General features: G+C 36.5%; 1 protein-coding gene across 7 annotated transcripts in view; it reads right to left on the bottom strand.

Moving 5' to 3' along the window:
* The window catches only part of PTPRK (protein tyrosine phosphatase receptor type K), a 563,647-nt gene that overhangs the window by 354,596 nt on the left and 181,308 nt on the right, over positions 1-27,743 (bottom strand). For all 7 annotated transcript variants that reach the window (XM_013063592.2, XM_004740175.3, XM_004740177.3 and 4 more), the window contains exon 3: positions 8,726-8,997. In XM_013063592.2, the coding sequence (XP_012919046.1) occupies positions 8,726-8,997 (272 nt within the window). The remainder of the gene's footprint in view (positions 1-8,725; positions 8,998-27,743) is intronic.

Below are 27,743 nucleotides of genomic sequence, written 5' to 3'. Positions count from 1 at the left end.
ACAGAAACTTGAAAGCACCCCCCCCAAAATGACGACTTACAATTAAGTATCAAAGTCAGAAGACAAAATAACTGCAGCAAGAATTTTTTTTAATTGTTTCCTGTGCTTTTTCTTATATGAAATGGTACCACATTAATAAATGGCACAGCATTGTCAGAAACGTCATTTAGCTGATTAGAAAAACTAGCATTTTTTTTTTCCTGTTTAAGCAGAAATCCTGCCCCAGTGGAATACATTTTTTTTTTAATCTTGGTACACGAAGATGAACCCATTAAATGCATGCTAAATAATTAATAAAGAGGTGTGGAAAATAAGGAAGCAGATGTGTGTTAATGCAGACCCAAGGAGCTGGGTTGAGTGCAAGGGAGTGAGCCAGCAGAGAACTGGCGCCCGTTCTGCTACTCTTTGGAACATCTGTCTTCCCCAGCCTCCTTGCATGAACCAAACTTGTAAAGAAAAAAAAAAAAAAAGTCATACATTGAACAAACACTGCCTAACTCTCCTTACTGCTCATTATTTTTCAATCCACTAGTAAAAAAGAAGTGAATTAATTTCATGGAAATAGTTCTCAAAAGAATTAGTGAAGGGGCACTTGACAGCTCCCGCTTACTCTAAATAAAAACAGGTATGATTTAGTAAAATAACAAGAGACCTCTGTCCTCTATTTGCAGTAATTATTGTGTTAACAAGCAGGACTCTCTTCTTCCTTTGTTTACATTTATTTACAAACTATAAGTTTCATCAATGAATCAATTACAGAATCTAAAGGAAAAGTAAAGCAGATGTTTTATAGTAAAAGCAAATCACCGTCAGGATGGAGGGAGAAGTCATCCTCAGAGGGTTATAAGTTTTACAAAAACAATGACTATAATAACATGGGAATTTTTTCCAAACCCATTTGGAGTACTTTAAATGAAACAAATAGGAAGTCATTAAGATTAAACATCAGCACCAAAAGGCTGCTTTGTTAATAGCCTATCAAACAGAAGGTATTTATTTAGACAATGTAAAAATGAGCCCAAGTGACTATGTTAGGCAATTACAGTTGCCTTAAGAAGAAGAAGAAGCCTATCCAGTTGTGATTAAATTCAGAAGTCACTGATGTGGCTAAAGTCCAAACTTTTAATGGCAAGATTAAATTGGTAAAGAGGAAAAAAGGGGGGGGGGATGATTTTGACCTCTACATAACCAGCAACTCACTCCATGTATGAAGATAAGGAATATTCATTTAGCATGTGATCAAATATTAAATCAAACTGAAGAAGAAAGACATGGAATTATCCAGCCCAGTGTCTAAGACATGGTAGACACCCAACAAATGATCTTTCCTTCTTTCTTTTCTTTCTACTCCCTCCAGTCATTGACTCATTGCCTTACAGCCCTCTTGACATTTTCAAGTATATAGGTCTGTCTTCTCTGTACGCCTGGACTAAAAAACTGTTTCATTCATAGACAGATATGTGTTCTTTTAATTCTACCATATGGCTCACAGGTGCTATCCACAAATGCCATGGATTATAGGTAGGACTGCTTGAAAGCCAAGAATGATATGACAGGGCATATTTGGATGCTCTTGTCTGTGTCAGAGAATACTCATCTAAAAGTTATTTAAAAATAGTTTTTATCTTAAATATTATTGTCATCATTATTTTGCCTGAGGTAGGACGCTGACCTCTTTTCCTTACTTTGTTCTGTTACCCTAGGCTTATCACCTTCCTCATAGTTACAACAATGCAGTAGTGCCAAGTATCATGCTCTCAGGCAAGAACAGGTCTCTCTCTTTTTTATCAGGGTCAAACATCTTTCCCAGAAGTCCCCCAACAGATCTTGCCTCATAGTTCTTTGACCAGAGCCTGTCATATGGCCACTCCCACCTGCAAAGGAAGCTAGGACAGCAAGTAAGTTGGGAGGGAGTCCTGCCAGTGTGCAAGAAAGAGAGGAGAATGAAGACTGAACAGATAATAACTGCAACATTGTTACAGAAGATGATGAGTTGGATCATTTATAATGCTTATAAATAAAAAAGTTATAAGTGTAATATACATCTAGTCCTATGGACTGAATTCTTTTCCCCCAAAATTTATGCTAAAGCCCAAATCCCCAATGTCACTGTATCTAGCGATAAGGCCTTTGGGAGTTAATTAAGGTTAAATGGAATAATATGGGACCCTCACCTAATGGGCCTGGTGCCCTTACAGGAAGAAGAAAAGCTGTCTCTTTCCAACATGTGAGAACACAGTGAGATGGTGGCCATCTACAAGCCAGGAGGTAGCTCTGACCAGGAGCCAAAAACGGCCAGCAGCTTGGTCTTTAGACTTCCCATCATGAGAGAAGTCCTTTTCTGTGGCTTAAGCCACCCAGTCTATAGTACTTTGTTATGGCAGCCAAGCAAACTAATACATCTAGGAAAGAAAAACCTTGCCACCCTGCTTTCTTCAGTGGAATCCTACATGGCCAAATGAGGAGTAATACAAATTGGCAATATTCCAAGAGCTTTTTGCCTGCCTCTTTGCATGGCTGGTTCATGAGCATTCTCCTACTTCAGCCCCATCCCCAAAGATCAATCTTTGAGAGGTTTTTTTACTTAAGTAAACAGTCACTTGGTTTAAGTCCTAATCTTCTTAGATCCAAAGCCAGCAGTATCTCTGGAGTGTAACAGTCATTCCATTGCCAAAGTATCAGTGCAATATGTGTTAACATAAAGCTTTAAAAAGGAGACAAAAACCAGAAAATCCCATGCCCGTCCAATCTTATATTTTTTCAAGCCAAGAGGAAACGTTAAGAAGGAAACGGCTGCAAAGGTTCAGTGTTCGTTTCTCAGTGAATTAGGAAACCAAAAAAAGAAAAAAAAGAAAAAAAGAAACATTGTGCTATATTATCACTTTCCAGTTTCTGGCCAAACCCCTGTAGTTTTCATCATGCATCATTTTTGTGATTAATGATGTGCACCCAGTTAATGGAAAACAGCAGATTAGGTTTCCACTAATAGTTTTGAAGTTATGTCTGCCTGCCTCATTTAGTAACAACCTCACTGTTCAGTAAGAAACTAATGGATTTAATCCCAAAGCAGAACTGAGTTTTATGCATACAAGACAGGTCAGATTTCCAGACTGGAGAAAATTACACTTTTAGAGGTGTGTTGATCTTCAGTTGAAATTTAACACTGAGATAATGCCTCATAATGTTTTGGGTATTTTTTTTCTTTTTACTTCTATTTGGTGATCAATTTGAAATTTTACAGTACTCACTTGAGGCCTATAAAAATAGGTAGAATTAGCAATTTGTAACCATGGCAAATAAAAAAAATATATGATATACTTCCTATAATTAGTATACTGAACTGAAAAGACATTTATTGCTCTGAAGACACAGGTAAGAAACAGTTCCTTATATCATTACAACACTTATATCATAAACAAAATTTACACTTGCTTGTTCTCTTTCATTGTAGAAAATGTTGGCTCCAAATTACTGTATTTTTAAGAAAAACAACGTGGTACAGTGAAAAGTATACTAATCTAGAAATATAGGAATCAAGAGACAACTATTAGAGTTCTATTTATGCCTTAATTTACTTTGGAAACAAATCTATCTTTTGTTTTCATTTTCTCCACAATATTTTACACTTATCTGTCATAAGTCATTTAACAAATGCTATATTGTCTGAAGTTCCATCTCTGTGTATCTCACATTTCCCATCTGAACTAGGCCCCCTAATGGCAGACCCCACATCTGATTTACATTTTTATCTCCTCCAGTGCTCACTAGAATGTAAGCTTCCGGAGAAAAGGGACTTGCCTATATGTCCCCAGGGTCTAGGAAGGTGTAACCTCACATTAATAAGCTGTCGAATAAGTGGATAATTTATTTTTATTTATTTGAGAGAGGGAGAGAGAGCACAAGGGTGGGGATAGGGAGAAGTAGATTCCCTGCTAAGCATGGAGCACAAGGTGGGGCTCGATCCCACAACCTTGAGATCATGACCTGAGCCAAAGTCAGACACTTAACCAACTGAGCCACCCAGGCAGTCCAGAAGACATTTTAATAAACACAAAACCTACGGGCACCTGGGTGGCTCAACTGGTTTAGCGTCTGTCTTTGGCTCAGGGATCCAGTCCTACAACTGGCTTCCTGCTCAGCGGAGAGTCGGCTTCTCCTTCGACCTTTGCCCTTCCCCCTGCTCCTGTGCTATCTTTCTCAAATAAATAAATTAAACACACACACACACACACAACCCCTAGGGTCCTGGGATCAAACCCTGTGGTGGGCTCCCTGCCTCCCTCCCTCTACCATACCCCCAGCCCCTGCTCAAGTGTTCTCTGTCTCTGAAATAAATAAACAAAAATTTAAAAATAAATAAATAAACACAAAACCCAAAAAGAATGACATGGAGGAAGGCAGATGAATAGGCAAAGCACAGAGAATTTTTAGGGCAGTGAAAATCCTCTATGACACAACAATGATGGATACATGTTATTATATACTTGTACAAACTCTTAGACTGCACATCATCAAAGTAAACCCTAAAATAAAATTACTATGAATTTGAGTGATTACTACTTGTCAGTTTAGGCTCATCCATTGTAATAAATGTCCTACTGGTGGGGATGGTGATAACAGGGTAAGCTGTGCATGTGTGGGGACATGGGGTTTATGAAAAAAAAAAAAAAGAAAAAAGAAAAAAGTCTTGAGGAAAAAAAGGTGAACAAACAAAAATGGCATGTTTTCAAGACAGAAAAAGAAAATGCAGAGAAACAGAAGAAAATGCTGAGCATATATTAAACCCAATAGATTTTGCCAATGTTTTATCTACCCATCATGTTAATCTAACTTTATGGTAAACACATGCTTTATGTCAGATACCTTTCTAACCACAATATGTATATAAGATACGTATTATTGATTTATCAGATAAGGAAACTGTACTCAAAAGAAAAGCTACAGGCTGTACAACTGCTAAATAACAGAGTCAACATTCACCCAGGAAGAAATGGCTCCAAAGTCCATAAGTCTAATACTGATCTAACAAGTAACCAAAATTCATAAGTTGGCCTCTATTTCATGATTTCATACATAGTTTTTTTTTTCTTTTTCAAATAAGAGTTCAACTTTCTTGAGGTTAAAAATTGGTATCTCCTCATTATTAAACAGTCCACAAGATACTTAATTTCTTGTTTGGGCATCTTTTGTTTAGGCATCTAGCTAGTTGAAGTTTCTAGGGAGGGTAAATCACACCAAAGATAAACAACATCTGTTTAAGATTTTTCAACAGAAAAAGGAAAAAGGGGGGGGGGGGAAGCTAGCTTAAAGAGAGGTTTTTTTTTAAAATCCACTTCTAGGAGTATGATATTTATATATAAATTATCCTATACTAATTAAAAGTAATAGCACCCTGGGATAATTTTCTTTTTGATTGTTGTTGTTGTTGTTGAAGTGGATGATAAGGAATGTACTGGAGGGATGGTCAGGTAACTAATGGCTCAGGCAAAAAAAGACAGGATTTTCCACTGGTAGTATGAAAGAAAAGGGAATCCAAAAATGAGAAAAAAAATATATTTTTTTTAAAGGGAAGAGAGAACTTTTTTTTTTTTTAAGATTTTATTCATTTATCAGAGAGAGAGAGGGAGCGAGCACAGGCAGACATATTGGCAGGCAGAGGGAGAAGCAGGCTCCCTGCTGAGCAAGGAGCCCGATGTGGGACTCGATCCCAGGACACTGGGATCATTACCTGAGCCGAAGGCAGCTGCTTAACCAACTGAGCCACCCAGGCGTCCCAAAAAATGAGAAAATTTTTTAAAAAAACAACTTAAAAGAAGTTTCAGAGAGTGTAAAATCTCTGGAGTATTGAAGTTGAATAAACTGTGGAACCAGGAAGAATAGTTTCTATGCATATCACAACTTACTTAATCTATAGTCTTGGAAAAATTTTTAAAAATGCAGTGTTTCTCTAGGAATTAAAAAGTAGGTAGTAGGCCTCTAATATACATAGCACAATGTGATGCCTACATTTTAGTTTTTAAAAATCCATAAAGATTCTGCATTAAGCAACAGTCAAAAGTTTTTCATGCTATTTCCTAATAGCAAAAAGTCTTACATAAATATAGTTTATATTATGCTGGTGTTTCTAATAACTGATACACAGGTACAACTAGTTACCTAAAGGACAGAATCAATGTAATCATCAATCAAGTAATCTACTGAGCACGAAGCACATGAATAAAAATTATTCTACTCTGTTTTTTGTTTTCATTGATTGTTAAGTTTTGCGGGTTAAGGAAAAAAGATGTGGAAGTAAAGCAATTAATCACTTAAGTAATGATCTATTGCTCAAATTTCAATCTGCAAGAAAGAAATGTTTACCCACAGGTTCCAAGTTAAATAGTAATCTTTTTCTCTGATAAGACATCTCCAAAAAGATCTCCCTGGCCAGGTTAAAACTTGCACACGTACTTTTTGCCCTGCTTACTTAAAACACCATAGGTACACATAACCCTAGGGAGCTTTGTCATGCAAAAGGAGACTGAACAAAGAAGCATGAAGTCCATAACAGTGTCACTCAACATTAAAATTAATATTGCAGAAGCGTGTGCCATAAGAAAATGTTATTAAAATATCAATGACTCAAAGATAGATCTTGCAAAAAATAAGAAAAGGTAATTAATTATATGTACGCTATTTCTTAGTCGTGAAGGCATATTAGCATGTTCCCTAGATAGATTATTTGTTGGATTTATCAAAATCCACTTCTATGTTTTTCTTTAAAGATATAACTAACAATCTGATTCCTTAAAAACAATCTATACAGATAGCAAATAGCAGTGTTGAATACAGGCAATCTGACTCCAGAAATCAAATTTTTAACAATTTTGCTAATTTGTTATTTGGGTTTAAATTTATTTTAAGGAGGCTGAACCTGCTGACAGTTTTCTTTTGTTACATCAGAGCTTTTTCTTTTCAGTAATAAGCTCCAATAATAGGTTCTAGTGAAGTCACTGAAAGGACAGTGGATTGTGAGGGTGAACCAGCAAATGACGACCCATTGTTGTCAGAGATGAGCCCAATGATCTTGCTTCCAGTGCCTTAGCATTAGTTTCATACACTTCCAGCCACCTACCTGCCACGTGCTGCCCTCCCAGAGCTGGGGGCCCTGGAAGAGCAGATAGCTTTCCTACACTGAAGAACAACATCCTTCAGCTCAGGAATAACAGAATCAAGCAGTACCTGAAGAAAATCCACTACAATTTCAATAGACACATAAGCCTGAACAAAGAACCTTACCTGTGGAACGATAACTATGAAGTAAGAGACCTTTTAATAAAATAGAAAAATCAATTCATGACAAAGCAATTAAGACAATGTATTGTGTTTCCTCCCCCAGGAATAAAGACAAGGTCCACCTGAAGAAATTGTTCATTTTTTTAAAAAAAGTATAAATGAATTTTCTTAGCTTATAAATTACCCAATGGCCACAATAAAATATACTTTTACATTATACATTCTCATTAGGTTCTGTAACAAATTATAAATAGACAAGTTTTAAATCCCAAGACCTAAGGCAAAAGTGAACATTCAAAAGAGGTAATTTTATTTTTCTGTGTCCAGGGACAGGTTTTCCCTGCTACTGAAAGTATGGGGTCCTTATGAAACTTTTCATAAACCTAAACAGAAAAAGAAGCAATTACATTAATTTATATGGAAAATTTTTGAGCATTCCAGACCCAAAAATTACTTTTTGCCTTTTTTGATACCTTAGGACACATCTTGCTTACAGATGCACAAAATAAATGCAGATAAAGCACAGATGCTCACACAGTTCAAAGCTACGGTAGCCTGATGCTAAGACATTGAATGTAGTTCCTGGAGAAGGAGCTTGGCGGGGCCCCCCTTGCAGCTGGGCTGTGTGCTGGCTGCTTCCATAATGGCTGGCTACAAAACAAAGTCTGCCCACTACTTTAGCTTTTCACTTTTCTTAGAAAAGTGGTAATCCTTTTTAGATTTCTTTCGGTTAGCATAATAGTTTACTAAAACTTCACTTTAGTAAAAGCAAAGTGGCATAAGGCGATATTGGGTGGATAGTTCTACTGAACCTTATAGGGAGGATTTTGAACAATTATCCAAACCGGCAAATGATCGTATTTTTGTTAGACCATATAAAATCAGCCTCGCAAAATATAAAGTAGATATATTACGCATTGTCCAGTTTAATTATAATAAAATGAAGTATTTCTGGGGAAAAAAAACGAAGACATGTGGACAACTTTTCCTTTTTTGTCTGCTTATTTCGAAACTACATGTACTGATAAAAATTTAAATAATTATTCAAAATGCCTCCCCCTTGGATAATATAATTCATGAAACACTATTTCATGTTTAGTTTCAAATGTTATTGTCAGAAGTCAGCAAACAAATTCAGTCTGAATAATGCACTCAAATAAAAAGGACTTTTTCTTCCTGAACAGAGACAAGAAAATGAATCTGTCAATAAGCAGCTCTTAGTCAAGCAACCAACAAATTTCAAACCTAAAACTACTGTTTTTCGATATGTGGAAAGAGTCTCACTACTTTGAAGGTTGTGTGCCAATGTTTTAAACATTTCCTCAAGAACAGGGCAAAAGGAGGGCGGAAGAGATGATCTCTGTTCCAAGTTGCTAGTATTTACCTCTATTACATACACAGTGAGATCCAATGACATGAAAGCATAAACCAGAAAAGCATAGATGATTACCTGATATTCATTGGGCCAAAAGGTGCTCACTGCTAGCTCTGCTCGAAGCCAATCTCTACCTGTGAATCCAGTCACATTCCAAATTGGATTGGCAAGAGGTCCTTTATTCACCCTAACCAATATGTTCAAAGTGCCAGGATTCAACCCTTTCTGGCTATATAACAGGTAACTGAAATCAATACAGTGAGTGTCGTTCTCCTTCATCGTAGGCAGCTGAAGTCTGGCTTTTTCTCCAGGGTCATGATCTGAAGAGTCCACTATCATATAGGAACCTGAAATGACATTACATATAATAGAGGCTAAATAGACAGATAAACAAAAGGAATCTCTAATAACAGGAAAAAATGCTAAAAATAATACGAATCCATTTTCTGCATTATATTTAACTCAAAAGGGCTATTTTCTGGAACAGAACCATAGAAAAATATCAAACAAGTGGGTGAACTCAATTTTTAGTAAGTAACAGATATTGTTCAAAATACGTTATACGTATCAATTTGTTTGCTCTCTGAAACAACCTGTTTTACAAACTAGTAAACTGAAGTACAATTAGTAACTTATTTAAAGTCAAATAGAGTAGGTAGAGTCTGGTTCAAATCCCAATCCCAAACCTGTAGCCTAACTAAACAAAGGTCTTTCATAATCAAACATGCAAATAAATGGGTGCAATACCTTTTCAGCCTGGCTTCCATAGAGGGAGCATCCTTCCCTTTCCCTATCATACTAGTCTTGCAGGCTTAACTAAGTGTCGACACAATCCTTTCTTATTTCAGATCCCAAGATCATCATTTACATGACCTGGGTGACTAACCACTCTGATCTTAAGTTTAGGAATAAGGATACTTTGCAGTGTACCTGTTGAGGAGAGAAGTTGAAAATGTCAATTTTTTAGATCTAAGAATCTGACACGTGGTGGATTCGCCTACTTCTTTAAGTCTTGCCCACTAAGCTACCAGCTAACCACCATGGCCGCTGGTCCCAATTCTGCCACAGTCCTTCCATTAAGCCCCTCGGAGCTGCAAGAAACCTGCCTTGAAAACACTAGTCTAACTCCATTACCTTTGATTTAATAAATATTTCTTGGTTGTCTCTCATAGGACATAAGAAGTGCCAACCTCACAGCACCTCACAGTTCCACCGTCAAACACACAGTCTTAGTGATAAGTACAAACATGGGGCTTGAACATCAGCTGCTGCTATTAGTCCAAGGACCTCTGCAGAAAAAACCACCAGATTTTCTCACATCACTGTGGATTTTAAGAAAGATGCATATCACAAAAATGTCAATATACCTATTTGTCACACTTAATGTAGACTGCAAAATTTTACTGAACGGTCCCCCTAGGATGTAATTTTAACCAGAACATATTAGGTGTAGAATTACAGAATCCACTGTTAGAAGGATTACACCCGGACCTCTCTTCCTGACCAATCAAACCTGTTCCCTCCTTAAAAGGTAGTCACTTTCACATTATACACTAAATATTCATTGATTAGCAGTCTAACTAGTTCGATATACCCCCAAAGCAAGTTCAATCATGGCAGATAAGAGGACTTTTACTACTTAAGAAACTGAAATTTCAAATCTGATGAATTCCCATTCTAGAGCTCAGAACTTATGTAAAGATTTCCTATGATAACACTACCAGTTACCAGGCAAAGTGCAGAATACGTTTACTATAGTGGTGGTTACTGATATTACTTCCACTTGATTTTTCTCTGTATTCATCTTCTCTTGTAACCTGAAATTGTCTTTTTTTATTTCTTCCTCATTCTCACAGATTGCAGGCAGAGTAATAGAATAAATTGGTCATGTATATTTTTGGAGAAATTACATCTTTTTTTTTTTTTTTTTAAACAGGATATCCTGGATCCCAACCCAATTTATACAAGCAGGATGTCTCTATTCTTGGTTATACTCACATTCTGAGGTCCATGTCTGATTTGCCAGGATGTCTTTCAGACTCACCAAAGCAGAGCTGACCAATGACCAGGCCTAAAATTTTAGACAAGTTACTTACTGTTATTGGACCTCAGCTTCTTCACAAACCTGTGACTTATTTCTTCACTGCCAGACAGATTTGTTTGTTGTTGTTTGTTGTTGTTGTTGTTGTTGTTGTTGTTGTTTTCAGTGATATGTTATGGCAGTAGTGAGTTTAAATTATTCTTACAAGTCTTTATCAATTATGGCTTCTGACTGTCAATTTCAAGGTACTGTTCTTTAATTGACTTATGGGCTTTCAAATAGTTATTTTTTTCCATTATAAAATAAACTTTGGCAAAAAAATGCTTTGTCAAGCATCTTAATTACATAGTGTGATACTTGCCATTAAGACCATTTAGCAATTTTCATCCAGTTGCACTTTTAAGCTATGATAATTTTCTTATTAAGGAAATGGGATGAGCAAAGTATATTAATTTGTAGGAATTACCAATTGGATCATTAGAAAAGACAAAAGTCACAAAATAAAAGCTTGCTCAAACTACTCCAGCATTTCAATACAAGTTAATTAAAAAAAAAAAAAGTGCTGCTATTTCATTTCTATAGAATGTTTAAGCTAAATGAACTTCTTTCAATACAATCTTATTATTGCTACATTTTCTGAGTGTTATCAAATAATATGCATTTATTGCATGGCTCCAGAAAGGAAGAAGCAAGCACTAGCACCAAAAAGCCAACCAAACACTTCTGCCAGCTGATTTCATACAGTGGCAATTTACCCAGCAGGCACCACGAAGGTAGCTGCCTATTTGACATAAGATTTACTTTCATCATCCCAAACATAGAGAATACTATGCTATTCTTATCAACTTCTAAAAATTACTCCTACAGTCTCCCAGAATAACTGGCTGTAACACTTAGAGTCAGGAAATTCTACGGTATACATTTCCCTCACTTTTATGTCCTAATTTAAGCTTACTTGCTATAGTTCTGTCACCAGCTAACTAATCCCTCAGGTTTCTAATAAGAGTTCAGTTCTATTTAGTTGTGATTTACCTATCTCAAGACTTAATAATGAAACATCTGTGCCAAACATGCATTATGTAGTAACTTTCAATCAATGTGATTTCTTTAATGCGGCCTTACAAATATTCCTTATGGTCTCCGGAGCAACAGAGGTATCAAATATATCATTTAAGTCATAAAAGAAAAAGTATTAGGCTTATGATAATATTTTTTAAGAAGTGTAACTTTTCTGGAGAGCATTCTGACAATGAGAATCAAAAACCTGAAAAGAAATAGATGCTCTCACAATTTGGAGGATTTGATCCTCCAAACCAAAGGATGTAAACTAGATAAACAATCTGGATACATACAAAGATATAGCTTAAAAAAGGATGTCCATCTCATCATGACATTATTCAAAACAGAAAAACAGGGACACCTGGCTGGCTCAGTAGGTACAGCACTTGATCTTGATCTTAGGGTTATGGGTTTGAGTCCCACTGCTGGGTGCAGAGATTAATTAAACGTAAAATCTTTTAAGAAGTATAAAATAAAAAATAAAACAAAGAAAAACAAAAGTATTTTAGATGTCCAATAACAGGCAATGTAAGATTATGGTAAACCAATTTGATGAATAATTCTGCAGTCATTAAAAACAAATAACTAAAACCACTTGGTGGAAGATATTCACAATATGTTAAGTAAAATAAGCAGGTTGTAAAATATTATACCCATTTTGAAAAACCATATATATAAACTAAATACAATTTGGTAAATGTGTGTATTCATAAAGGTACACATACACATGCACATATGACAAGAAAAAAAGAATATATAACAAAGAGTTAATTGTATTATCAAAAGGGACCATTAATTGTCATCTCTTTTTCTTATTTTCATGTGCATTCACTGAATGTTCCATAATGAACATGCAATAGATTTGTACTTTAAAAAAAGAGAGACTGCGTGAAGACTATCTTATGTAAGTAACCTCAAATAAATAATAATAAATACTTAATAAACGAACATAGGTATTTGCCTTTTAAAAATAAATCCTATTTGTATCCTACAGATTAACAGCACCTTGGCTTTCAAAAAAACACAATACAAATACCATTCCTTATTAACATTCATTAAAAGAGGGGGGCAGTGAGTAAACTAAATAGCAGTTTTTATTTAAAAAGAATAACCAAGAAAACAAGTCCCATATTCAAAAATGCCATAGTCTAATATCTGAATAAGTAAACCATGTCCTATGGATTTTATGTATTAATGAAAATCTTATCTTTAAGATATACTTCTAGGAATAACATAATAACACAGGAAATGGAATTAACTGCACAGAAAATAATGAATGATAAATAGGTTTCCATACTTTAAAACCCTTTATTTATATATCCTTTAATACACTAACATAATATTTTTGTTAAGTTGATTCTTATTTAGAATTCACTGAAGGTGCCCTGTTAACTAAAACTGAAAGGAATGTCTACTTCTCAGCCTGGTACGGACGACCTTCCATGATCTCTGCCATCGTACCACCTCTGATCTCTCCCGTCTGACAGAGCCCTCGCTACTCTCCCCACACACCATGCCAGTTTCTTCTCCAGAACGGGCTCAGCCCTCCGTAAGAAAGCCTCTTTCAGCTCCTCCCTTGCCAGCTCTTGCCCATTGATCTTCCTCAGCTCCCCATCCTTATTGAGCTTTCCCTGCCTTGAAGCTCTTTGATACACTGTCTGCCTTCCTGGTTCTGGCCCTTAATTATGCACTGCTTTTGTACAAATTTTCAATAATTTATACAGGTATTGTTTATCCCCCTCAGAAGAGTGATAGAAAGCGCCTAATTTATTCAGAGTCCCATCAGCAGAGAGAAGCCATACAGAAAATCTAACAGTGAAAGTGTAATATAAGAATCATAAACTATGAGAAGAGAAACTCTTAAGTTATAAAGAGAATCCTAACGTGTAACCACAACAGTACAGAAAGGACAGATGTAGCAAGGGGAGGAAGGCTGCTGAGAAGCAGATCTCCTTAGAGAAGATGTAGCTTTGCAGCCCACTGGATGATGAAGGAGGTTGCTGGGCCACTCAGGCCAGAGCTGGTCCATGAGCAGGAAAGACTCCCATGCATCAGGGTGCCATGAGGCCAGAGATGGGCTGTGCGCATGTAGGGAGGCCCACGGCGAGGTCAGCAGGCCTGGGCTGGGGCCAGAAGCACACTAAGGGGCTGTATGAGCTGTGCACATCACTGGGCCACTGCCAGCTCTTCAATATTAGCATGAAAAGAACTAACATAGAATCCCAATTCAAAGGAGTAGAAGCACCTTCCTGCTAAAATCCCTTCAGCACCCCCTATGGACAAAGGACAACACACTGCAGGACAAACTGCATGGTGTTAAAGCTGCACTAGCTACAAAGGAGAAACATTTCAATGGTCAACCTCCACTACCACAGAGCAGGTAATAAGGGGTGGGTTTGGAGCTGCAAAAGCAATGATCTGAAAACAGGTATAGCACCGAAGGAGGACCTTACATGTTAGAAGTTCAGTAAGTAGCTATTAGTTGGTCATCTGGATGACTGAATAAATGAGGAGACAGACATCAGCTCTCAGTTATAGGAACATATGACAAGGCAGTGACAACTTTACCTTTATGTGAGGGAAATTATCAGAAGATGTCAAAACAACAGCAAAAAATACAACTGGAACTGGTTTGTGGTACTTTCAGACAGAATCGTTCGATGAAAGAGTATAATATTTGGAAGTACATTCTTAACATTTTTACAAGAGCCACTCTTGTGTATATGAAAAACCTTCTATGAGAGCAAAGGTTCTGTAATGTTTTAGTCTCAGGACCACTTTTATACTCTTAAAAATTATTGAGGACATTTTCAGAGAGCTTTTATTTCTATGAGTTCTAACCCTCAATCCTGACCATAATAGAAATCCAAGCTGAGAAACTTTAAAAGGCTTATTAATTCTTTTAGGATTGGCAACAATAAATCCATTATATGTTCATCTGAATAACATGTTTTTATAAAAACTACTATATTTTCTAAAACAAACAAAAAGTAATACGAAGAGAGGCGCCTGGATGGCTCAGTTGGTTAAAAATCTGCCTTCAGGGGTGCCTGGGTGGCTCAGTGGGTTAAGCCTCTGCCTTCGGCGCAGGTCATGATCTCAGGGTCCTGGGATCGAGCCCCGCATCAGGCTCTCTGCTCGGCAGGGAGCCTGCTTCCTCTGCCTGCTTCTCTGCCTACTTGTGATCTCTGTGTGTCAAATAAATAAGTAAAATTTAAAAAAAAATTTGCCTTCAGCTTAGGCCATGATCTCAGAGTCCTGGGACTGAGTCCCACATCAGGCTCCCTGCTCACTGGGGAATCTGCTTCTCCCTCTCCCTCTGCACTCCCCACCCCCTGGCTCATACTCTTTCTCTATGAAATAAATAAATAATCATTTTTAAAAATGAAAAGAGCATTGTTTTACGTTTTTGCAAATCTCTTTCATGTCTGACTTAATAGAAGACAGCTAGGTTCCTGTTTTTACTTATCCACTCAATCTGTTGTAATATCAGATATCATGTAGCCTCTGGGAAATTTGACCATATACCCATGAGAAAATTGGAGAAAAAAGGGAAAGACAATATCTTACTGCTATTATGACAATAGTTTTGACCATGCTGACCCCAAAAAGGGTCTTAGAAACCCAGGACCACATGTGGAGAACCACTAAATATTAATATACATAATCCTTTTTATCTTTATGATCTAATGAGAACATTATCAGTGATTTTATTTATATTACGTCTACTTCGCTCAGTCTCTGCAGGGTATAAAGATGTACTCTGAAATGAAAGTCTTCACTGGGATGACAGAGAATGAAAATCAAAAAATGCTGAATTTTTGTATATCAATATAAATATAAAGATTCTATTGTAACAGTCAGGCTTCATCAGAGAAACACAACCAACAGGACACACCACACACATAAATACACAGAAAGAGATTTATTATAGGGAATAGTTTATATGATTATGTAGACTAAGAAATCCAGACCAATTATCCAGATATAGCTCCAGAATCCAAAGGCTTAAGTAATAGTCTATCTTAATAAGAATTTTTGTGTGTTCTAAGGACCATTATGAATAGCTACCAAAGCACCAACACACTGTGCAAAACAGTTACTTCTTGGCATTGAGTGAGATTTTCCTAGTAGGAACAAAGAACATGCCAGAAACCATTGGTACGAAAAAAATCAGAGATGCTATACAGTAGCATAGTTTTGTGCCTAGACAGCTTAAGAAAAAGTAAACAGGATCTCTGGATAAAGAGAACAGTGACAACTGAAATTGTGTTTTGAGGTCCCAGCTCATCTGGGGTGATTTCTTTGTTGTAAAATTAATGTCTCTTAAGCATTTCTGCTGCTGTTACCTTTGTGCTAAAGACAATGTCACTGTCCACTTTTTCATGTTTCAGCTTCATTTCCTTTATTGAAGTTTCTTCTCCTCACCCCATTTTTCTACCTCTGATTAGGTGGCAACATAATATACCAAGTGACTAAAATTAAGAACCTAGGAATCAGTTTGATTTTTCCCTGACCTTCAGGTTCCTCTTATAACCCACTAGCAGTTTCTTTGGTCTCTACGTCCAAACCATGTGCTCAATTCATCCACTTCTCTTCATCTACACTAGTTAATCCAACTCCTCTCATCTCTCAGGGGGACGACTAGAACCACTCCCAACAGGTTTCATGACTCCCTACTCCTTTCATGGCTCCCTACTAGCAGTCCTACAATAGCTTTCTATAGACACCCAGATCCAATTTTCTCAAAACATACAATTAATCTCTTTTCAGCTGTGCAGTGCAATGAGAATTAAATCCAAACTCTGCACTCTAGCCTATCAGCTTCAATATAATCTGGTCCCTGCCTTCCTCTCATGCTATCTCCTTCTCCTTTCTTCTCTCACTCAACATGCTCCAGGCTTCCTTCTGCCCATTAAAAATCCATGCTTATGCCTGTCTCAGGTTGGAGTACTCTCCCCTCCACTGGATTATTTTTATCGTTCAGGTCTTGGCATAAATGCCGCTTATTGGTGAAGAGCTCCATGGCTTGTTAACTAAAGTAGTTCCTTCTAAGATACTTTTTTTTTCCTTTTTGAGAGAGAGAGAGAGAGAGAGAGAGAGCGAGCACATCAGCAGGGGAGTGAGGGTCAGAGGGAGAGAGAATCTTAAGCAGGCTCCATGCTCTGTGTGGAGAGCCCAACTGAGGGCTGCACCTCAAGGCCCTGAGATCATGCTCTGATCCCAAACCAAGAGTTAGACACTCAATTGCCAAACCACCCAAGGCACTCCCTTCTAAGATTCTTTCTAACATGTCATTCTTTGTTATCTCCTTCACAGCACTTGCCACTTACTGAATTTGTTTACTTGAGTGAAAAACTCCACAAAAAATTCAGAATTCATGTATCTTGTTCATCTAAAAATCTAGAACAATGTCCAGAGCATCGGTATGAAACTGAATGTCTTTATGAAAAAAATCTGACAACTCTTTATTGTTATTTCCTGTTCTGCATATCCTTAGCACTTCTATAATGCATTCTTATATACCAAATAAACAGTATCTATCTGTGCATCTGTCCAGCCCCAGTGTAAGCTTTTCAAGATCAAGAACTTTCGTTTCCCACATTGTACCTAACAGAGGGATTTTTGTAGCTGTAAACTTTTGGTGAATTGAATTGAAGGCCAAAAAAAGGAAGAATCTCAAAAATGGTAACTGTGTTGGCTTTAATTCAAATATAAAACAAAGAAGAAAAAAAACAGAGAACCTGAAATGATCTTAAACAATGTTCTCAATCTTGACAATTCCCCTAGAAGGTTACTTTGGTAAGGCCAAGATAGGTGCTCTCACTTTTTTGCATGGTCTGTTATTAATTCTCTAACTTTCACATCCTATTATTTCTTAAGATTATGCCTCTCTTCTAATGGAATTCACTCCCTATGTCACATAACTTGTTTCCATAAGAATGAAACACCTATTACAAAATATGAGGGTGGGAAAAATAAACTTGTCTCTCAAACTTCAATACAAAACTACTGACTTTGCATCTGAGCAGAATGCAATTTTCAACAAATTTCTGTCCCCAGAATGTCCCTTCCATTGCCCTGGCAAAATATGAAACTGTTTCATTTATATATTCTGCAGGAATAAAGTTTCTTGTAATCCTGAGAAGAACATCTTTGTATTTGTTCTAGGTATCCAACTGACATCTGAAAATAGGACAGCGGCTAAAACTTTCAGACAACACAAAACACTAAAAAGAAGGTTTCATGTAAAATTAGCACAATTCTTGGCAGAGTAGAGAGTTTACCTGCTACATGTTAAGATTTAGGAACTGGACCAAACACTGTGCTACAGTTTAATCTCCTTCCCCTACAACATCTTAGAAAGTAAAAGCAGGAATCTACCTGACACTTTCTTTGACCACCAGAACTTTCACTTTCCTCTGCAGGCCATAGAAAACCTGCGCAGGAGGATTAATAGACGTGTTACTGAATACCACCTGCCCCCTCTTCAGAAGAGGTTGATTTCACAATCTGCTGGGTTTTCTCCCCAGGGTCTTTCAGGAGTCCGGTTTTCCTTACCTCTTTCCCATCGTCTAGTTTGGGCAAATAATTGAACTTTTCTCAGTCTTAGTTTCCATTTCTTTAAATCCTTCAACTGTTGCAGTCTGCTCTCAGGACTAAGTGAGATTATCTACATGACATGCTAAAGTCCTTATTATTTGTCCCTTCAGATAGATTCATTCCTTTTTCCATCAAATAGTAGGTAAAATCAAACTGGAAAATGTAGGAAAAGAACATTTTCAGAGATAAAAAATGAGATGACAATGTTATGGAGTAATATACTTAAAATCTTCCAATTCGCAGATGCTTGAACCTTTCTCAAGCTTTCTGTTTACAACCTACCCAACCCCTCATGTCCCAGTGTATCAACCCTCCTTCTCAGCTCTTTCCTTCTATTCCTCTCTAACCTTCTTTTCTTACTTTCTTCATTATTTTTGAAATCTCATGTAAACATAGAATACTTTCCCCAGAAACACACATACACACACATGTTTACCAACAACTGTAAAGAACCACAGATCTAAGTTTAAGATCTCCTCTTAGATTTGTCGAATTTCTGAAATCCTGGCACTTACCCCCTAGCTCTCCAACCTACCTAGCTTTTATGTACTGTGGTACTGAAATGTTTTGAGAAGTAGTTGCTAAAATGAAAAGCAACTTTAAGAGAATAATCAGAGTTACATTATCCCAAAAAGTAAAGGAGTCTTTGTCCTGTAGCCAATTTTGTAATCACTTGCCTTTTCAAAAAAACCCAAATTGGAAAGAACGGTGGAAGGTAAGAGAAGGTAGTACAGCCTGCGCTCTCTGGAAACTGTCTAACGGCTAAATATCATACTAACAATTCCAGCCTGTTGTCTGGATATACTGAGCCCTGTTAATAATAGAAGGCCAGAACTTATAGTTGGTAGTGAAAGCCTGTTCAGTGCTCTATATTTCCATATAAATATATTTTTTCAAAGTCAAAATACTCTACTTCATAATCACAGTATGTCAGAAGAGAGCAAAAATTTATTTTAACATATTATAAGAACTGTCTCTATTTGAGTCAACATTCAAAGAGATAATAACAACTATTCCTGAAAAGGCAATTAGCAGGTAATGATCAATTAGAGAAGAATTCAGGTTGAGCAAAATTCCTCAACTGAGTTCTCAGGTTCAAGGGGAATCAAGTTACAGGAGCAACTCAGCTGACAAATCAAGGAAGTTGCTTCCTTTATCAAAGTACAAAAACCACAAAAGTTCCTGACTACACTAGAAGACACGTCATAAAAGGTTCAAAAGGAAAGCATAGCATATCCCCCACTGTCACCCAAATAAAAGCATATTCCTAGCTGTGAAATGGCTTAAGAATTTGTGCTCTGAAGCCAGAGACCTGATTTTGCTGCCTGGCTCTGACATTACCCACCCCAACCATCCATGCCTCCTGTCTACCATTCTACCGATGAAAATGTGAGGCCCGAAGAGATAAGTATTTTAGCTATCATAAAAAATACTGTTTGAGAAGACTGTTGCAGGGATTACAGAAACGGGAAATAGCAAAGTAAATCTATGTTCCTACTTTTTCTTATTTACAGAGTATTATCTAAACCAAAAATCTATCTACTTGTTTTTGAAAACAGTGCCTCTCTTAGAAGCCCATAACAAATAAAGGAAAAGAAAACCAAAATGGTATGAAAGCATAAAACATGAGGGAAAAAAGTTAAGAAACTGAGTTTACAGAAAGGAAAAAGAATCCCCGTGAGAGAAGAGAATAACAAACCTTACACTGAAAAGTCTAAGATTCAGGAAGACAGGACAACAGAGGGAAGGACAGAGTTTTACAGAAAATGGGGTTATATTTATTTTCTGTCTTCCCAAGTAGCTTCACAAACCATCCAAATATGATAAAAGAAATTGAGGTCCCGGGAGACAAAAAGGCAAAAGAGAACAGTAGCATCACCTCAAATGTTGAGATTGGTGTTTTTGTTCACAAGAGGTTTAGACATCTATAATTTGAGGATATAATATAAAATAAAATAACACCAGAGACCCATCCATTAATTACTAGCTCTCCTAAGCCTACATTAATTTAAGGTAGTTCTAGTGGAATTAGTGGTTCCCTATACTAGAGCAAAGTAAAATACCGAATCATATTACTCTAGCTTAGGCCAAGCTATTCCATTTCTGGTGCTGCCAATCCAGCTGTTATTTAAACAAACAAACAAACACACACACACACCTGATCAGCTGTAAAATGCCATACTGGCCAATGGTGAGGAAAAGAACAACATACAAATTCTTCTCTGTTGGCAGACAATTAATTCAACTTCCTCTTAGCAAATACAATCACCCAAGGATACTCCTCCAACGAAACCTTCCTTTTAAACATAATCAGAAGAGCTGCATCACGTAAGTGACCTCCATTCCAAGAGTGCTCTTTTTGCCCCGAGAGCATCTTAGGACTGTACTTGAATGTTTTCATAAATGCTAACTTAAGGCTCAATGGATGAACACAAACATTGAGAAACCGTAGAGTTTCAGTTCCCACACTAACTTTTTAAAATTTCCCTCTGGGGTGTACTGTAGAAGCAAAAATAGAAAACAGTTCCAGCCAAAATAACAGTGGGAACTCTGACCAACAATCCAGCACAGGTGTTTCCCAACCTCCCCCAAAGAAGGAGGGACTTTCCTTTAGGGAAAATAGAGAATTTTTAATAATTTCAAAATTTTGATTTTCAGATCTTTCAATCTACTATGAAGATGCACTTTCAGCAAGTTAAGATAAATGGAAATACCTTAAGTACACAGAATAAGATCAAATTTCTCTCCTTGAGAATAACCAGAAGAATATGTTCCAACATTTTCTTCTTCTAACTACAGTATTATCATATATCTCCCGAAGAACTCTTTACATGACTTTCAAAAAGAAGGTAATTAAAAAAAAAAATAGTTCCTACACACAGTGACTAAAGCCTCAAGGACCATGAGCTGGCAGTGATCATGCCAGTCATGGTGATCTACATCAAATTAGATGCAACACAAATCTATTGGTTGAAGAATAGACCATATGCCTAGACAGAGATAAGGCAATACATTCTAACTGATACTCAAAATCCTCATATCTGATCCACAGAAATCTTGCACTGCTTATTTGCCATGAATTACCAGCATGAATTCATAGTTCATAATTCATAATGCTATAATATGCATTTTTTTATCCCACCTTTTTACTTAGAAGGCTAGTAGTCTCTCTTTCTTCCCTAGGGAGCTCAATTTCCACCTTCTCCATGAATTCCTATAATTGATCATACAACTCTGCAGGTGATTCACAAATTTTACATTTCCTACCTCATAGTGTTATGTGCTGAATTTTCCAAACTCAATGGTAAACTTCTTAAGGTCTATTGCCTCTCATTATGACTTTTTGCATAGTGACCTATATTAGCAGATATTCCATTAATGGAAATGATGTTGGAGTCTAACTGGAATATATTAATTAATAGAACTGCTTAATCCTATAAAAATATCTAGTAAGATACAATCCAACCTTCCAATGAGAAAGAAAATGGATATGTAAATTGCTAAGAATTACATAGAATATGAAGTTGAGAAAAGTTAAGTAACTTATTCAAATCTCAATCCAAATCTAATACTATAACCTTTTGCTTTATTATACTGACTATAAAAGTGAGTAAGAAGTTTAGTTCAGAGGCACCTGGGTGGCTCAGTGGGCTAAGCCTCTGCCTTCAGTTCAGGTCATGATTTCAGAGTCCTGGGATTGAGCCCCACATCGAGCTCTCTGCTCCCTCTGCCTGCCTCTCTGCCTACTTGTGATCTCTCTCCCTCTGTCAAATAAATAAATAAAATCTTTAAAAAAAAGAAGAAGAAGAAGAAGAAGTTTAGTTTACAAAGAAGTAATATAACTCAAATATTTTCAAACTACATGGAAAACCTAGTAAGCATGCATTTAAAGTTCTCTAACAAATACAATCTTAGTACTTTTCCTTCGATGGGGCTTCTTCCACATCAATAAGGTATGACACAAATGAGCAAAGCATCAACAAACATACGCCAAAACAAAACTGTGCCAACCTTTATAAAAGAGAGGCTGGTTATAGGATCATATAATGCAAAGATATGACCTCATCCAAAAGGCCTGAAGGTATTTCCAGGAAAAAGAAGTCAGATCTATGGTCTGAAGAATGAAGGTTATTAGAAGACGAGAAGAAAGAAGATCATTTCAAGTGGTAGAGACCAGTAGCGCAAAGGACCTGGAACAGGGCAGATTATAACAAATAAGAGGACTGAATGTTTGGCTGGACTGGAGAAAATGAGAGCGATGAGGATGGAGATGCAGAAAATAAAAAGTCCAAGAAGTTCTTATAGACAAATATATGGAGTTTTAAATGTTACAGAACATTAAAAAAAAAAAAATTCAAGCTGGGGGACGCAGAGGTTAGTGTCCTAAGTCAGATTTTGGAAAATCACTCCAGCTACATCTACATAGAATACATGGCTGATGGGGGAGAGTGAGCAATCAACTGCAGCACCCCAGTGAATATATATATATATATATATATATATATATATATATATATATTTAATTCAGGTAGGAGATGATGGGGATGATGTGAAGCAACCATACCAAACCTATAAAAGATGTAAAAATTAGCAAGACTTGGTGTTGCATGAAGTGTGGAAGTGAAGAAGAGACAGGTGCTCAGAATGTACAACTATACTTCTCGCTCATAAATCCAGATAGACAGTAGTGACATTCCTTGAGTCTTGGGACACTGGATAAGGATCAATTGGGGGGGCCAGCGAGGGAATCAGTTTAAGTCCTTTATTTTAAACAGTAAAATCTACTGTATCATTTTCAGCAAAAAAAAATAGAACAAAAAAACATTATTAAAGGATATCAGGAGGCCCAAATAATGACCAAGATATACTCTAGGATCCCTCCAATGGGGACCCACAACTGTCACAGATAACATCGCTCCCAATATCCAGGCTGGATCCTAGACTTTGCTGCCTCTAAATGTCTATGCTTCCACTTCCTGCAAAAGGAAATCCTCATGGTGCCTCTGTTCTGCAGTCAATAGTTTCCTAATCAAAGCTCTTTGGGTTGCCTGAATGGTGCAGATGTAGTCACCTGTTGATCTCATAACCATAAGGATGGCTGGAAAGGTAGTGTTCAACTTGCTACTGAAACCATGAGAACTCAAAAGGCAAGAAATCCACCACATATAGGAATGGCTGCCAAAAAGAATAATAAATATCGTATGAAAAAGAAGAGGCATTAATTTTGTTGTGACATACCAGAGAAGATGTCAAGAAGGCAGTTGGATATATGATTCCAGATCTCAAAGGAAAGATTTTGGCTATAAACACATTTATAAATCGTCTGCATACAGATTCCACAGCGCTATTGAGGGATGAAGAGTTTTGTTTGTTTGTTTTTGTTTTTTGCTTTATATAAACATTTCAACAAAATCTTAAATGCTTTAGAAACATAATATAACAGTAAATATAATTAATCAAATTAATGTCACACCATACACTACTATGGAACACAGAATACAACAATCTCGTTGCAAATCTTTTTATCACTAATAGGGATAGAAAAACTACAGGTGACAAGGGAGAAATTCATTCATAAGCCTCTAACTTATATGGCTAGCTCTGATAACTAAGAATGTTCTTACCATCTTCTACCAAAACATTATTTCAATAGCAATTAACAATTTGGATGACTTCCAAGACCCCACAACAGACTCTGTCTGCAGCTGGATGAAAGCCACTTAATCTTGCCACCCACAAGCACACATAACTAGTTTGGGTAGCTCGAAGGATCCATCTCTTTGACCCTCTCTCTAAACCTATCTTTGAATCTGAACACCATCTCCTGATTGACTTTTTTCAAATACGAACCCAAAATTCCCTGTTGAGTATGTGTATATTTACTCTGATCAACACTCAGCTGAAAAAACAACATGTTCCGGAAAATTTTTTAAAATTGACAAGCTGCTAAAACAGACATATGTATCCGGAGGGGCAAAACTGGAACTAAATGTGATGGAAACATCATTGTGATTATCTTCTTCACAGTAGTTTTGGCCTAAAAATGCCTACTGGAACACAGAAAAGCTCATAAATATCCTTCTACACCTGAAAAATTAAAATAAATAAATGAGAATCTAACAAACAAGTAAGTTCATGGTGACAAAACAGCTTCAGTGACATCTGTTGTGTGAAGCAATTCACCCTGCTTATCAGCACTGGGCTTCCAGCAAGGCCCTGGGGCTAAGGACTTCCTTAAGTTTGGAAAAGCTCCCCACTTAGGGGGCAGTCACATCATCAGGCCTCTGAATTCTTCTTTTCCAGGTAGAAATGGCCTCAGGATCAATTTCCTTAGGGTAGTGATGTAAAGAGTGGTTTCACCCACTTTTCTGGTTATCCAGGATCATATCTGGAATGAAATGCAAAGGTCACAATTCCTACCCTAACCGCCCTCCAGAAAAAAACCAGACCTGGGGGGTGGTGGCAGGACAGAGGCAGGCTAGGGAGCTCGGCAAAGGAAAAAAGTAGGAGCCTGAGAAATCTAATTCAACAAACTTAATAGATTTGTTCAGATGACCTACAAGAAGGCTAAGATTTCTCCTGTGGCTAGAATTTCCTCCTAAAATAAGTCCATTTGTCTAAGTATAAACTATTTCTTGGTTCTCTATCAAATCAGTAAAAATAGCAGAGAGCCCATAGGTCTGAAGTGTCAGAGTAAACCCATAAGGCTCGTAACATAAACATGAGACCAGACAGGGTTTCCAGACTTTTGCTGTTGATGAACATTTCTTTCAAGCACCAGTCTCACTATGTTGGTTTCCTTAAGGAGTGCTCATTCTAGCAGACCCAGCAACTGGGTAAGCATTATTACTTTTACCTTAAAAACCTCTAAATGTGCAAGAAAGCATGCTCGGTTAAATCTCTATGGACATGAAACCGTTTAAGAGTAAAAGTCCTGATTCAGTGTTCTCAAACATGAGTAAAAGACCAAGCTTTAAAAAGGAAAACTTTCTCAGAGACCTTAGTGTTAACTTGCAAACAGATAATCTCTGAGTATTATATTATTATAATAAGTTCATTCATACAAACAAATGTAAAAAATCAATAAAATTTCATTAACATTTATTTAGCATAATAAATTATTGTTTTGTGAAATCAATGTTGCAAGTATTACATTATTAATAGTGAAAATATATATACTCATTTGTTTTATACTTTACATTTCCATTTTGGGTTGGATTCTTTTCATTTTGATCACAATGAAACATCAGTTGAGTCACTGTTATTATAATATTTGTTACTTTTCTTTGATAGTGATTTTTAGCCACTGACCCATGCTTAAGATGAACCAAAAAATTTAATAACACATTCCAAATTACAATAATAAGAAAAACTTAAAGCCACTTACTGAAATTTTTTCATGATTATTATATTTGTTGTTAACAAGGTTTTTTAAGTTCATATGTATAAATTCAGGAGCTGTACAATATATATGATTTTAAAAAGTACATCAGCTGATTTAAATATCAGAGTTTACTTATTTTAAGTTTCCTATGCTTATGACATATATTATCTGCCACATAGTACCTAAATTCTCCCATCACTTTTATCTATTTGAACTACTGTTAAACCTTCATGAGTACCCTAAAGTATGATACAATTCATACTTTAGCAAAGATTTGCAAAGTTTAACAAAAATATAACATCAGCAGAAATATAAATAATTTCTCTGAATTATTCCTTAATCATCCAGATCATCTTAAATATATATGAATTTTTGGCTCATAAAATAAAAGCTCCAATTTTTAAAATTTTCACAGAACTCAGAGACTATGCCTACACACTGTAGTTTGAGACACGCTGCCTTGGCTCACTTAGTAATAAATTCAGATTCAAAGAAAATTTACCATTTACAACACAGATAACTGTAGACAAGTACCAAAAGGCACACTGGAACAAAATTATGTTGACACAACCCTAAATTCATTTTCTTGGAAGAAAACCCATAATTCTCTTTAATTTTTCTGAAGAAAAACATTTTTTTAAGATACTTAGAAGGATTAATCCCCTTAAAATAAGAACCACTGCTTTATATTCTATGCCTTCCTCTTTGACCCCAGTTTTAGAATTTAATACTAACTAGGAAAGGCTTTGCGTTCCACTTAAAGTAGTGTAGAAAAAAGCAGGTAACTAATTTATGTGTTTTCTTTTCAAGCTAGTGCCAGGAAGCTTAGTAACTAATTTGATGTTCAACTAGAACAACAATGTAGGCCTTGGTGGCGGAAACATTTAGGTTCATTGGCTACACACTGGATTTTATAATCATATTTGCATTCTTACATACCAGGAGTCTTTTTCCTTATTTATCTTTGCTATTTGGATAACTATCTTGGAGGTAAGTCACCTCAAATTACTTGTGTAAGAATGCAAAGTAAAAGAAAGTATATAAATTCACTAATGCATGATTAGTAAATGAAGGCAGTCCCAACATGTTCATATGACCAAGTTTTCTGTGTCTACCTCACCTTGTCAAAGCCCAAAAGTCACTTCTACATAAAATTGTGAATAGACAAGTTAGTCAACTGTGATTGCCTGCTAAGCTATACCTAAGAGTAAGTAAAACCATCTACTGGCTGTCTCAATATTGAAACACAGTTACGAACGCAGTTATGTCAAGAAAAATACGTAGTTACACCTCCGCCCAGTCATTGGCTCATCTTCCTTGAATAGTGCGTGCTGCCTATGGAATACGGTATACTAAAATATATCAAAATGTATTTAAAAATTGTGAATTGGCCTCCACTTGTAGAAGAAAGTAGGAAATCCATATTATGAATAATTAAAATAGTAGAACCACAGGGGAAAAAATAAGTTCAAAGGAGAGTTTTAAAAATCACCTTTTTTATTTTAATAAGCTCATTCTAACAGATTTTCGAAAAAGAAATCTTTTAGGGGTGCCTGGGTGACTCAGTTGGCTGGGGGACTGTCTTCAGTTCAGGTCATGATCCTGGAGTCCTGGGATCAGGTCTCGCATTGGGCTCCCTGCTCAGTGGGGTGTCTGCTTCTCTCTCTGACCCTCACCCCCTCTCATGTGCTCCCCTCAAATAAATAAATAAAATCTTTAAAAGAGAGAGAGAGAGAGAAAGATCTCTTTCAATTTTGAAATCTTTCTATGCTACCCAAATCTACAATGATCATTTTTCCATTGGTGAAAGAAAATTCATAAATACTCCTTTTAAAATCAGAAATGGAAGAAAGAGGTCCCCTATGTTTCTAATGAATGTTGTTCTGGATATACTGGACAGTGCAGTAGGATAGATGATATAAATGTCTATATATTTTTTTATATCACTAGATAGTTTGTTATCATTAATAAAGTTGATACAAGGTTTTCTAACAAGTAATGAATAA

Source organism: Mustela putorius, unplaced genomic scaffold (assembly GCF_011764305.1).
Source record: "Mustela putorius furo isolate JIRA1106 unplaced genomic scaffold, ASM1176430v1.1 tig00003863_pilon_pilon_pilon, whole genome shotgun sequence".
NCBI classification, from domain to species: domain Eukaryota; kingdom Metazoa; phylum Chordata; class Mammalia; order Carnivora; family Mustelidae; genus Mustela; species Mustela putorius.
This window is presented reverse-complemented; position numbering and strand designations above follow the sequence as displayed.